Genomic DNA, 14,231 nt, shown 5'->3' on the forward strand with positions numbered 1-14,231 from the left:
AAAGAATGCAATTGCTGAAGATCCTTGGCGTGAGCCTATACCTTAGTGGAGGGTCATGAGCTTGTCCCATCATTCAAATAAATAAAGATAGAATATGTACCTCTTCCACTATCATTATCATTATAATCATATCTAACTATTTCTCTTCTAATAATGTCACTCTCCTTCATCAGATATTAACGCAAGATTCTGTATAAAATACTTCATTTTGAATTGTATTAAAGATTAACATCACTTAAAAATCACATTCATGTTATAAACAACTCCCAACTTAAAAATTTCAACGTCCTCTTTTCACTACTTCGAAGGACAAATAAAGAAAGCCACCAGAGAAACGAAATTCTCTTTCTTTGGTAAGTGGTGGATGAAGTGATGTATATATATTGTTGTTGAACACAACAACTTTAGAAGTTTTGATTTTGCACATCATGTGAGGAAGTTTGTGAATGTTAGGGGATAAAGGTACGTAGTAGCAGAGAGAAACATGAGTATACCACAAGCAGCTGCTGCTGCTGCTTCTGCTTCTGCTTCTGCTGCAAGCAGTCCTCCTCCACATCTGTATCCACAGGAGTTACAGCTTAAGCTTTACCAAGCCTTCATATTCTCAATTCCTATACTCTTCTCCATCATTCTCTTTCTCTTGTTTTACTTGTTCTACCTCAAGAGAAGGGCTTCCTCTTCTCCTTATTTGCTTCCAAGGACCATTCCCATTAATCCACCAACCACCACTCCCTATCATTCATCAGTAAGTAACAAAATCATTATTATAAATGCTTTTTACTAGATGTCTTTGCTTGCTTCTTCTACTGCATAATCCTTTCTATATCATCAATTAAATTATCCAATATTCCACAGCCCTGTCAATTCCTCGATAAGCTTCCAAGGGTTTTATTTGATGAGGATTTGCTAGCAAGAGATTCCTTGTAAGTAAATCTTTTTTATTTTATTTTTTTGTTTGAACTTTTAGATGTACTGTTGTTGCTATTTCAATTCTGTTTTTATCCTCTTTCTTGGTAATGAGATTAATATATGCTCTCATCTTTATCCATTACCCAAGGGATTCTCTACTGTGTGCAATTTGGATGTGTTCATATTGTAATTTCATCTCTCATAACATTATTCTCAAAGAAGGAATGTGGTTCTTGCAAATCTGAAAAAAAAAATGTCCAAAAGTTCACTGATTATTTAGAATATTTAGTGGCATCCACTAATTTTGATGAAAAAGTGGTAGGTACATGGAAAGAAAGCAGAGAGATAAGTAGAATATTTGAAGAACTGTTGTCCGTTTTTTTCCTTTTCTTCTGCTAAAAAGGAAAATTGAGCACGTGTAAGCCCAACCAAAATCTCAACGATTGGTACTGGTCATATTTCGTGTGAGGGAATTTTCAGTAGATAAAGTGGTGGAAAGCACTTTGTAAACTGTGTGTAGGATTGATTCCATTGTTAGTAGAGTAAATAAATGCAGTGAGTGATGATGTCCAATGACAGCAACAGTTAACAGGAAGAGATGATTTTGAAACAGGTGTTGTGTTTGTTTGGGGGAGTTTGAGGTGAAGGAAGAGGTGGTGCAGATTCCTTATTGCAAGCACGTGTTCCACTTGGATTGCATACATCACTGGCTCCAATCAAACTCCACTTGTCCACTTTGTAGATGTTCCATCATCCCCACTACTACCAAGTTCATCAATCCAGCACCGTCTATTAATATTATATCAGACCCACCCCAGCATGCTGCTATCTTTTCAGACTCTCCATCATTCCCACCTCACTCACAACATCATCATCAACTTCCTGCTTCCTCAAATTCTCCTAATTTCCCCAGGGAATGATCATACATATATACCTTCATTATCAATCATAGTAATCCACCGTTTTATTCTCTTTCTCATCATCTTTCTGGAAATTGCCTACTGAATCCCCATTGGGGGGCAATGGAGAAACTGTAACTAATTGTTCAGAGAAGCAATCAATCATTCGCTACTACTTTATTTGTTTCTTGTCAATTTGCCTTTTACTACTACATCTTGTTCTTTGTGTGTGTGTGTATATGTTACTGTCTTGTCGTCACTTTCCTGAGTCCTAGGTTGCCATAATGAACATATATAAATATGATTTTTGAGGCCTGAACTTCTTGAGCTCAATCTTGGTACTTGGTACAAATGCAATGATTCATGTTGGTCTTCAAAGGGAGTCAAAGATTTACCATGGGGAAATCAATGAAGGTTTTTTGAATAAATTATATAGAATGAGTCCAAATATAGGGTCCCAAGAAGGTGAAAAGCTTTTACTTTTGGGCATGGAAAAAGAAAAGGGAAAAGGGAAAAGGTCCCAACAATAGAATAATAAAAATAAACACGTTCATTATAACACTTTATGTTACTCTATTTTTACACAAATCATTGAGACCTTATATTTATATTTTAACTCTCACTTTTCCTTATATGTATATATTCCCGCATCATCTTTTTTTGATGAAAAGAGCAACTTTTATATTTATTTCAATGGTATAAGAGAAGAGGCACGGTAGGAATAGTATGTAATAAAAAAGTATATATATACTCTTTCTTTAAAATATAAATGATATTTTATCTTAACTTTTTATCATTAGTATCCCTTAGTTCACAATCTAGTGTGGTTTTGTTTTGGAATATAAAATGACTCAAACTAAAAAAATAATTATTTGTAGTTTGGTTATGTTGAAATTAATTACGTAATCTTTACTAGATCAAACTTTTGCGATTTTTTGTTTTTCTATTAACAAAAGCATAACGGCCCACTGTGAAAGTAAATGAGGTTAAATATATTTTTAAATCTTAAACTTTAATGGAAGATTGAAGTTTGTCTATGTCTCAAAGTTTGGTCTTCATTTTATATTAAAAGTTAATTTGTTTGATGTGTCAAATGACGTTTCAAACTATCCAACAAATTGAACCTTTAAAGTTGGAGAGGCAATCGTGAATGTAGATCTTTAACCTCATCAACCATCACACATGTCTAGTCTGGTTGTAGAGGAACAACATGGATGGTTGACCCTCCTTCCAGCATTTGTCTTGTTAGTACCTGATGGCATACACCCTATCCATGACCAAGCACATTCAAGAAGAGTTAGATGCATATATGCAAGGTGAAGCAAAACTCTTTTATTTTTAAGCCATAATGGAGCACCTCTAGTAGATTAGGAATATTTAGGCCTTGTATTAAGGGTCAAGTGGTGTAGGATTTCCTCTTAGGCCTTGTATCATGGGCCAAGTAGTATAGGATTTTTAGTCAAATTCAGTCAACTACCAATTTGCACCTATATTATGTTAATCTTGGGTAGTTTAAGTTTTTATCCCAACTTGGTGGACTAGGCATCATGGAGGGCATACCACATTAGGAGAAGTGACCAAGTGTCATGATTCTAGTGGATGAGCTTTTTCTAGAGTAGTGGTCACATGGCACTCTAGGAGTGGAAAGCTTTTTTGAAAGTTAGTGACCACATGTCCTCCTCTCCTTCACCAAGATAGAATTTTTTAGGGTTTTGGTCTACTTTGGAGACACCTCCCTCTATAAATAAAGGTGTCCCCCCTTATTAAACCACTTTGAGATATGTAATGAAATGCTGCCAAAATTTTATGACATCATACTTGTCTCATAAGTCGAGACTAGAGCATACCATGCGGTGTCCTATAGCCACCCTTCTCTAGAGTTGGCTCAACGTCTCAAGAGAACTATGAAACAACTACATCCCACCACAACATCATCTAAATCGAGACACTTCTTCACTTTCCCCATTACTTCCACGTCAACCACCCACTCATAGACTCATCTTCATGCTTTGACCCAACCTAGCTTTAGGAGGAGCCAATCACTACCAATCACTACCAAACACAGGGAATCTTTATCGAAATATAACTCATGTTAAATTACTTGTTTAGCATGATCCACAACAAAACATGAGCCTTTCGTGCTGACTCAATGTCAATCAGGAACTTCATTGGCTTCTACATGAGTCGGTTGCTTATTCCTAAGTATGGACTTAAGCCTTTCTTCAAACTTCTCCTCTAGAGATGACCTTATTTTAGTGTTCATTAATTCTAACTTTTCTTCCTACTACATCTTCATCTTCCTCATGGCATCCTGTCTTAAGGATTTAGTAGTCTGTTGTATTGGACTGAAGTAATCTCAAAGTTCCCATGACTTAGTAGTGTCGTGTACACAACTTAGTGCTCAGGTCTTCCAATCGCCGCAATAAGTATATCGTTGTGGCCATATGGAACAAATGAACCCTGAGTTGCTTGCCTAACTAACGAATTATGCAAACACATATTCAAGTTTAATCATAAACATAGCCACAACGAAATTTGATTTTGGATTTAAGGTTTGTGTTAGTTTTGAAATGGTGATTTTAGCCAAGAAGGGGGGGGAGGGGGGTTGAATTGGCTTTATAAAACTTTTTCGAAAGGTTAAACCTCTTTTCAATTGAATATAATGGACTGGAAAGTTTGGATGTAAATGCAGCAGACTAGTACACTTTCAGTCGATTAAAATATAAATCAACAGACAAATTTGTTCTTAAAGCTATAAAACAGTCGATTAAAAAGACAAATCAGTCGGCTAAAATAATGGAGATTTATGCAGAATGCAAAATTCGTGAATTCAACTCAAACAACAATCTTTTACATACAAGACTTGTTCCAAACAATGTTTTTAACAAGTATACAACCTCAAATTACACAAGAACGCATTAAATCACACCAAAGATCAAATTACTTAGTTTTCTTGAGTTTTTAAAGCGTTTCAAAGAGAGTGAATAAGGGAAAGAGAAAAGCACAGTTGTTTTTATACTAGTTCACTCAATCACAGAGCTAGATCTAGTTTACCAGGACAACCTGAGCCTGGTTTCCATTAAATTCAAAAGTTTTACAAATCACATACCAAGATTACACTTTTGAACAAAGAAACTCACAAGATTTTTGACTCACACAAAAATCTAGATACACACCTTGCAAGAATCACACTTACAGACCTGAAATCACATAAGGTAAACCAACCAGAGGCACAAGAACATCCAAACCTGATGGTGGCTATCCCTAGCCAACTATACATGTGTTCTTCAAGCTACACAAGTTGGAGCTGTGTATTGTAGAGAGAGTGCTTTCCAGAGATGAATGACAAAGTTTCGTGCTAAAAGCTTAGATTTGCACCTCTGTTCGTGAAAACACAACTTATATAGTCTGGTTTAAGTGAAAACTGTAACGTCCTAGCCGGAAATTACTTATTAAAATAAATAAGGATATAAATAAAATAACAACCGCATTTATTTATCATCAATTCCCAAAAACGCGAGAAAATTTAAATTTAGATAACCAACGCGCCATTACAATTAATAAAAAGATGAGTCGCATCATTCATATTACTATCAAAAGTGTCTAAAAATTATTACAAGTAAATCCTTAGACAACATAGTAACTAGTAATAAAATCCCAGAGATATCCCCACTCCGTCTCTAAGCATCTGCCTGCTCACCTGCATTAACATCTGCTCCCATGTAACACGTTACATGATCATCGCCACACACACACAGATAGGGTGAGCTCATTTAAATAAAATCAACAATATAATATTTAATACCATATTAACAAATGTAAACCCAGAATAGTGCACTTTCTCCCTTTTTCCTTTCATCATTTTACTTCCAACACTTGCCTTTAGACGTCTATCCATTCTATACCCTTTAAGTGAGAATAATGATCGATCTTCGCTGCACGAGTGTCCACTCGCCCCTCCGACTACAAGCAACCACCTGATAGTCCACATGTGGGAATAACCTTGCCACAACATCTAGACTACCAAAACTCTATCATAATCACTCTGAAGAGGGCAATCACCGAACCTCGCCGTACGAGCCACAACTCGCACACTCCACTGGACTTCCTAAACCACCAGGCTACAACCTAGAGTGGTCACGTGTTACCCCAATACAAGATACATTCGTAACTGTGCCCCCAGCCAAAGCATCGCATCATGAACATCCCTTAAAGCGGTGTAGAAAACTTACCTCGCGCACCATCACTGGACCAAAACCGCCTGGCGCGCATCATACGCCGCTAGGCGGAACTTGGCTCCAGACCGCCTGGCGGGTATCACACACCGCCAGGCGCCACGTGCCTGCAGAATCCCTCTGCACCGTCACCGCCTGGCGGAATTTGCCCTGCCGCCATGCGCCACTTTGTCGTTGTTGCCGCCTGGCGCTTCCACACTGCACCGCAAGACGCCTGTCTTTTCCAGATCTCCTACTGTACCGATTCCACCTGGCGGAACCTACTCTACCGCCAGGCGCGCTGTGCTAACAGTGGCCACTGCCACTGATTTAAGGTTTTACCGCTTGGCGCCTCCCTCGTGCCGCCAGGCGCTATACCAGTAGTGCAACGCTACTGGTTTGTGGCATTTTTTTCAGGTCTTAAGAGACCCCAAATCAATTATACATTATTTTCATACCAATCAAAACATTCACAACCATAATACCATCACCAAACTCAACATATACAACAGCTCGTGCTCACTTCATACATATACAATTACATCATACCAATTAGTTATCGACTTACACATACTTTTTATCCATTCCTACTCTAAACTTGTCACATTCACACCACTCTTGATCAAGACATCTAATGTTATTTAACTCCTATCACCACAAACCTTTCGAACATAATACCAACAGTTTGTTTAGCCATCCCCTTTCGCCAAATAGTGGGTGAGAAACTAGATACCATCCCTGCCCCATTACCAACATCAATTCTGCCTTCATTTACCCATTTCACACACAGATAGATTACCCTTATAATTCCACATGTACATTCTCATTTAATCGTAATATCTCAATTATACCCTCACATACTCGTTGTTAGGGTTCCTTCTGCTCCTGCACCACTACCAGTTCCAACTTGTTGTAGTTTCTTTTCACACAACACTCATTCACTTACATTCACAACCGAAGCTCCAACCTAATTTGCCGCAGTGTCTTCTATGTATAATTCCCTCCCGTTCATGCAGAATACAACACATATATGCATATATACCTCACATAAAATAATACCCATTCAATTAAACATTACACCTACTTCGTGTATAATGGCTTTTAACCCCCATCACCAACCCTATCTCTCAATTTCAGCTCAAAATCATGTCTTCCAACAACCAAAAAATTCACAATCAATCAGAGACATCAAGTTTCAAAAATCAAAAGCAAAACATCACGAAAACATTGACAAACAGCGAAAACTGGAATAGGAACTCCCCTAACCTGGAATTCCTTCGCTTAAAATGACACGCTTGCGTTCCTTCCTTGAATTCCAACAATTCCTTAAGCTCTCCCGCTGTCCAGCCCTTCAATCCCACTCCCTACTCACTGTTTCTCTCTAAATTCATGCAGCCCTCAATACCCCAATTGTGCAGACTCCAAAACCCTTCTCTCTCTCACAATTAGCCTTTTAAATTGGGACTTACTTAAGGTTAAATTGCTATAAAACGAATTTTTGCCATAAATCTCTCATTAACCTCCCTTAATGACCTATTATCTTCTGTTTTCCAGCCACCCCTTGCTGCCATACACCCTAGGGTTTACGTGCCTCTTCATGTGCATGCTATAGTAAATTTTAGCAAAAAGAAAATACTTTGTTCAAACCAAGGTTTGAACCCATAACCACACAATTCCACTTCAAATGTACAACCAATTCAACCAAGTCATATTACATGATAATATTCACAAATCAAACATTATATCCTTACCTATCACACCCAAGCATCCCAAAAAAAATTACTAAAAATTAAATAACACACAATTGGCATATTTAGGATTCGAACCCAAGTCCTCTCATACAACCAAAGTACTCTCAACCACTTGAGCTAGTACTTTTCCACGTCATGAAGGTTAGTATTTAATGCCTTAAAGACCTCTCCTACCCGCATTGATTAGATAATTATTTATTTAATTATTTAAATTTCGTGGGTCTTACAAAAACAATCGATTAGAATTTTCCGTATAGTCAACTAATTTCACTTTACTTACGTGAAATCAGTCGATTGAAAAATAATTCAATTGATTGAATGCATTCATACCAGAAACTATCTACAACAAGCCTTTTAACCTGTTAAAACCCATTTTAACATATTAAAAGATACACACTAAGGCACACAAGACATCTAACCTATGTCATATAGCCTAGTAACAAGATATAACACTATCACATTACATTTAACATGTTATTTTCAGATTTAATAAATTAAAACATAATCTTCAAATGGATCTTCATCAATCTTCATCAAACACCTATGATCTTCATGTACATGGCTTTATCAATTATTTTCTTCAAGCTTGCTTGTGTCAACAGTTTGTACTTTCAATTTTTTCAACTATGAGTTGAGTTGATTTTAACTCATCTATTATCGAACCTAGTCCGATCGACCTCCCACATCTCAACACTTTATTGTTTAGCTCTTCCTTGAATTTTCCAAACAACGAAACTATGGTCATAGTGGAAAGATCCTTAGCTTTAGAAATGGTTGTAACTTTTGGTTGCCAGCCCCTATCAAGACACTTCAACACTTTAATGTTTAGTTATTCCTTGTCTAAGTCTTTTCCTATACCAATGAGATGATTTACAATATGTGCAAATCTTTTTTCTCACACCCACAATGGTTTCTTCAAGTTGCAGTCTGAAAATCTCGTACTCTTGAATCAATGAGTCCTTTCTTGCTCTTTTAATGTCACTAATTCCTTCAGGTGTTACTTTTAACACGTCCCAGGTATTCCTTTGCATAACTAAATTAGGATACTCTAAAAGACTCATCTAGATTTAGTGCAAATATGATGATATTCTTTGCAACACAATTTATCTTTCTTTTTCTCTTCCTTAATCTTAGAGACTCTAAAACTTGAGTTTCAGAACTACCCATTTATTGTTAACAATGTGTTTCGAAACAAATGCCTTGTTCTTGGCCATAGTTTTGAAAATAAATTTTATAATTCAATGCTTAAGAAAATTATAATAACTAGCTCTTGATACCAATTGTTGGATTAAAACAATTAAAGCCAAGAAAGAGGGTTGAATTAGACTTTAAGAAATCAATTATGCTTTTAAAATTTTTGGCAAACCTCTGTTAAATCTATATGATCAACGAAACTTCAAAAACTATAACGTCCCATTTAATAGAGAATAAATCTATAAATGAAACATCACACAAGATATAATATAGAAGAGCAGTACCAAAAAGGTAAACAGGTTTAAACCATTACAGTTATCCCAAATGTACTAGAAAAGAAGACTAAGGCACACCACGATGCCAATAATAAAATCGAAAGAAATAGTTTGACAATTGATCAAAAGCTTGCTCCTCTAGAGCAAGATATTACATAGTCCATAGTGCCTACAAAGGTTACTTGAAGGAAAGAGATCCAACCCAAGCCTGTCTATACTGCAAAGTTTCCATCACCCTGGTGGTGGCCACTAGGGGTTCCCACATCTGCTCACATCAATAAATTGATGATCATCGCAAAAGGAGAAAACCACACATAAAACACACAAACAAGCAGAAATGGTAAGCTAGCGTAAAAAGGTTTTATCATACACTTGAGCATATAGTTTAACATCCAAGAATACATAATCCAACAAAACGTGTGATAGCAGACAATGCAAGACTCTAAGACTCAATTATCTGGATACATATAATCAGTCGGATTCACTAGATGCTTGCACTTGTGGTGTCCTCTACTGCTCTACAAAGACATTGCCAATGGGTTTCCCCCTACCACGCACAAGGTTAACCTTCAAACATCTAATGCCATTATCCTGCCAAAGACTAGGGACTCCTACTACTCTCACCACTTGAGTCAGTACGCTCTACGTGAGACTAACTAACTCTTTAGAGCTTCAGGATGCAATCTTACTTGAATCTTTACTTAGTTATATACTAAGGCACCACCATGAAACCTTACTAAGAGTTTCGTGAAATTATGTCCATTACTTGAGGCACCACCATGAGCTTCCATCAAGAGGGTCATGGAATTACGTCCATTACTTGAGGCACCACCATGAGCTCTCGTCAAGAGGTCATGGAATTACGTCCATTATATGAGGCACCACCATGAACTCTCACCACGAGGTTCATGGAATTACGTCCATTATATGAGGCATCACCATGAACTCTCACCACGAGGTTCATGGAATTACATCCATTATATAAGGCACCACCATGAACTCTCACCATGAGGTTCATGGAATTATGTCCTACCTATACCACAGCCATGTCTTACCAACCCAACATAGAGTTATCATGCATACTAGTCTCATGCAAATATTCAACCAACTAACCGACAAATTCATGCTTTCCATTTCATACTCAACATAGCGACATCTCATTCCATTTAATCTCATACAATATACATGGCATCATACATCAGGCTTTTATGGTAAAACACACTATCAAGCAAGCAAGCAACCACATTAGAGAAGCAATCAAAACTAGAGCACAAAACCTACCCTAGTCTCGCTCAGGCTAGAAACCCTCGCTCAGGCGAGAGAGGTTCTCTTGCTCAAGCGAGCCCTTCTCGCCTAGGCGAGAGCTCGAGCAGTGGAACAATGGCTTCTGCGAATTCTCGCTCAGGTGAGACCTCCTCGCCTGAGCGAGATTACATGCAGAAATCATGGGCGAGCTTCTGCAAGTCTTGCCTAGGCGAGACACGCTCGCTTGGGCGAGAAAACCAGTGCCCACCACTGTTCTCGCGTGCAACAGTCAGGCATTTGCAAACCACAACACATTTATCAATATTCCAAGCAATCACAATATCACCTAAGCATCTCAAACACAAAATAAAGCTAAAATGGGCAGATGTGAAGAAAATGCAGAAATCCTAGCTTTCCTTACTTGGAAAATGCTAGCAGAATACCCTGACACCTAAGCAAAATAGTACGATAGCTCCAGGAGCGAATTCGCGAGCTGGAAACACTAGCACAAATTGTACATGAGGTTACTACGTAGAATCACGAAAATTAGACTAGAGAGGAGAGGATATGAGTTGAAGACCAACTTACGTGAAGTAGAAATGAGGTTGAGCTAGCTTGAAGACGAATGAGACCTAAACCCTAGCAGAGCTTTGTAGGCAATTCTAAGGAGGAGGAGGAAGCTAGTTCGTTTTTGGAAAACAGAAGAATGAGAGAGTTAGGGTTGCTTTAGGGGTTTTGGACACTCTATGGGCCAGCCTTAAGCCCAACAGATTAGGGTAGGCTCTTAAATATTTAGGGCAGAAAAATAAGTGGGTCTTACACAAAAACATTTTAATTTATTGAAAACTGAAACCAATAGATTGAAATTTTGTATGGTTTGCACGCAACTCTCGAGATTCAGATCATCAAAGTTTCAAGTTGCATTTCACAATGCAAGTGAAAAAAAAAACACATTACATTGGCTGTTTGTTGAAACCAATGTAATGTAACTCTCTTGCTTTTCATGTGGCATCGTAAGTGATTGATAATTATTTCAAGAACTTCGAAATAACAAGGAAACTATGTTGAGAATATAATAATAATAATAATAATAATAATAATAATAATAATAATAATAATAATAATAAATAAATAAATAAATAAAAGGAATAAAAAGGAAGTTATTTGATTCACACATAGCAATGATTATCATTGGACCTTTTCTACATTTTCTACAAGTGCCTTGATTTCAGCTATAATAAAGTTAAGATTTTCTTTTCTACTCGATTCAAATACATTTCTAGTTTTTTCTTTCTTATTCCATCCTATATATACAACATAGTCAGTGTTTAAGGTAAAAAGAGGACTGAAAGCAAAAAACTCAAAACCTCCGAGAAAAGATTTTGCATATACATTAAATATGTATTAAACATATTACTTAAATTTATAGAAGTAACTCGAGTTTCATAAGTTTATTAAAATAATCTTTTAAGCTTATTCACAATAAGATTAATAGAATATTTGAAAAATATTACTTTTGCCATTTAAGTTACGTTTGAGATAATAATTTTAAAAACTTTTAAGACTCAATAAAATAAAGAATCATTGATTCACCGCACATATACCTTTTCTATAGGTTGAATCCACTTGCTTTCTCTGTTTGAATTGTTTCGCCATCCCCCACGACACGACGGATATCACCACTGCTACTATAGGAACATCAGTCTCTATTTTGGCTAGCCAAGAATTTATATTATCCAATAAAAAACCATTTAAGACGAAATCAAGTTAAAAAAACTTGTTCCGGTGAGGTTTTGATACAAGTAAAGCACCACAATTGGCAACGAAGGAAGAACACAAGGTTGCATTGAGGGACTCCTTTTTGGCTTCGAAAACAAGTGAGAAAGTAGTTGAAGAGGAACGAAGAATAAAATTTGTGTCGTGGGACTTGTTTTAGGGTTTCTTTAAGTCATTATTGCACTTGTTCTTCTAACAACCAATGTAATAAACCACAACCTCAACAATATTACACCGATTCAGTTCTTAATTGATGTAATAGGGACCACAAAGTATATTTCACATCGATTCTAGTATGAAACGATGTAATATAAATCATTTTTATTACCAAATTGTCATTGCCATTTTTGTTACAACATTTTTAATTGAAACTATGCAAATCATAGCTGTAAAAAGGTACCTTTGCGCTATTGTAAGAACCAAGAAAGAAGGAAAGGAAAGCAAGATATAAAGATACACAGATATTTATACTATAGTTCACTCTTGGGCGCTACATCGAGTTAGCATATGCAATCTCAACATAGCTTTCCACTCTCAAGAATCACAATCACCAGTGCAGAATGGGCTTTTGGCCCCGGCTGTTTTTGTTATTCTGCCTCGGTTTTAGAACCGAGGCATATTGGGGTGAGGCCAAAAGGTATGACTTTTGGCCTCGGGTGTTAACCGGAGTCATAAAGCGCTTTTTCTGCCTCAGGTAACGTAAGAACCGAGGCCATAGGGGACATTTTTTTGGACCACCACTGCAGTTGTGGTAAGTCGTTCGAGCACCACTGCAGTTGGAAGAACCCCTCTGTGGTATCATCCTTCCAGATCTGGTTTCAGCCCCTCTTCCACTTTGCATTTCAGCCACCCTTTTCAACAAACCCTAAAAACTACATATAAAATTTAATCAAGGAATCAGGAAATGGAGGTGCAGTGAACCAGCGGCTGCAGCGAACCAGCGGCGGCAGCGACCTAGCGGCGGCACCGACCCAGTGGCGGCAACAACCCAGCGGCGAGGAAATGGAGGTGCAGCGAACCAGCGGCTGCGGCGGCACCGACCTAGCGGCAGCAACGACCCAGCGGCAGCAACGACCCAGCGGCGAGGAAATGGAGGTGCAGCGAACCAGCAACTGCAGCGAACCAGCGGCGACAGCGACCCAGCGACGGCAACGACCCAGCGGCGGCAACGAACCAGCGAACCATCGACGGTGGAGGGGTAGGTTGCAGGGAGAGAGAAGAGAGACATGGAGACTGTGGCGGGGAAGGAGAAAAAGAAAAAAAGGGTTGGCTAGGTTGCAGGGAGAGAGAAGAGAGAAATGGAGTTGTTTAGAGAAATGGAGACTGCGGCGGGGAAGAAGAAAAAGAAAAAAGGGCACGCATTTTGGCACCGGTTGTCAATCACCCGAGGCCAAATGGAAGTGTATAGGCCCCGGTTCTTCGCCACCCGAGGCCAAATCTCTGTTATAGGCCTCGTTTTTTTGCACCCGAGGCCAAAGCGTGCGCTGTCAGTGGCAGTTTTGTAAATCTGGGTGATACAGATGGGTTATATGCTTCGGTTAGTTTGGGACCCGAGGCAGAATGCTGAGAAAAATTTCAAAAATGCCACCGCCTCCTTATAGGCTTCGGTCCCGCAGTAACCGAAGCCTATAAGGCGAGTTAAAAACCCCATTATGCACTAGTGAATATTACAATTACACATAATCTTGCAATATCAAGCAGACCTCTTGAAACCTACAAGAGACAACCTACCCAAGCAACACCATATTACAACTTGGAAACACTCCAAAACTAAGAAGAAACGATAATGGCATACCCCCTAGCCATGGAAAAGCATATTCAAGAATGGCTAGAGTCACTTATGCAAGGTGAAAGAAAACTCTTATTCTCTTGGGCCATCATGGAGCATCTAATAGTGTACGACTTTGTGGACCTTGTACTAAGGGTCAAGTAGTGTAAGATTTCCTTTTCTAGGCCTTATATCATGGT

General features: G+C 38.1%; 1 protein-coding gene across 3 annotated transcripts in view; it reads left to right on the plus strand.

The window, feature by feature from the left end:
- Window positions 1–225: 225 nt before the first annotated feature.
- LOC114187153 (putative E3 ubiquitin-protein ligase RHA4A) overlaps window positions 226–14,231 on the plus strand; it is a 39,686-nt gene continuing 25,680 nt past the window's right edge. The window contains exons 1-3 of one of the 3 annotated variants that reach the window (XM_085674713.1): window positions 240–745; window positions 856–923; window positions 1,523–2,003. In XM_085674713.1, coding sequence (XP_085530839.1) covers window positions 485–745; window positions 856–923; window positions 1,523–1,829 — 636 coding nt within the window. In that variant the 5' untranslated portion in view covers window positions 240–484 and the 3' untranslated portion in view covers window positions 1,830–2,003. Of the gene's footprint in view, window positions 746–855; window positions 924–1,522; window positions 2,004–14,231 lie in introns of those variants that run through there. The other 2 variants (XM_085674712.1, XM_085674714.1) reach the window with 2 other exon arrangements.

The sequence above is a fragment of the Vigna unguiculata genome, chromosome 6 (assembly GCF_037176805.1).
Source record: "Vigna unguiculata cultivar grain cowpea cultivar isolate G323 ecotype 2 chromosome 6, ASM3717680v1, whole genome shotgun sequence".
In the NCBI taxonomy this organism is placed as follows: Eukaryota; Viridiplantae; Streptophyta; class Magnoliopsida; order Fabales; family Fabaceae; genus Vigna; species Vigna unguiculata.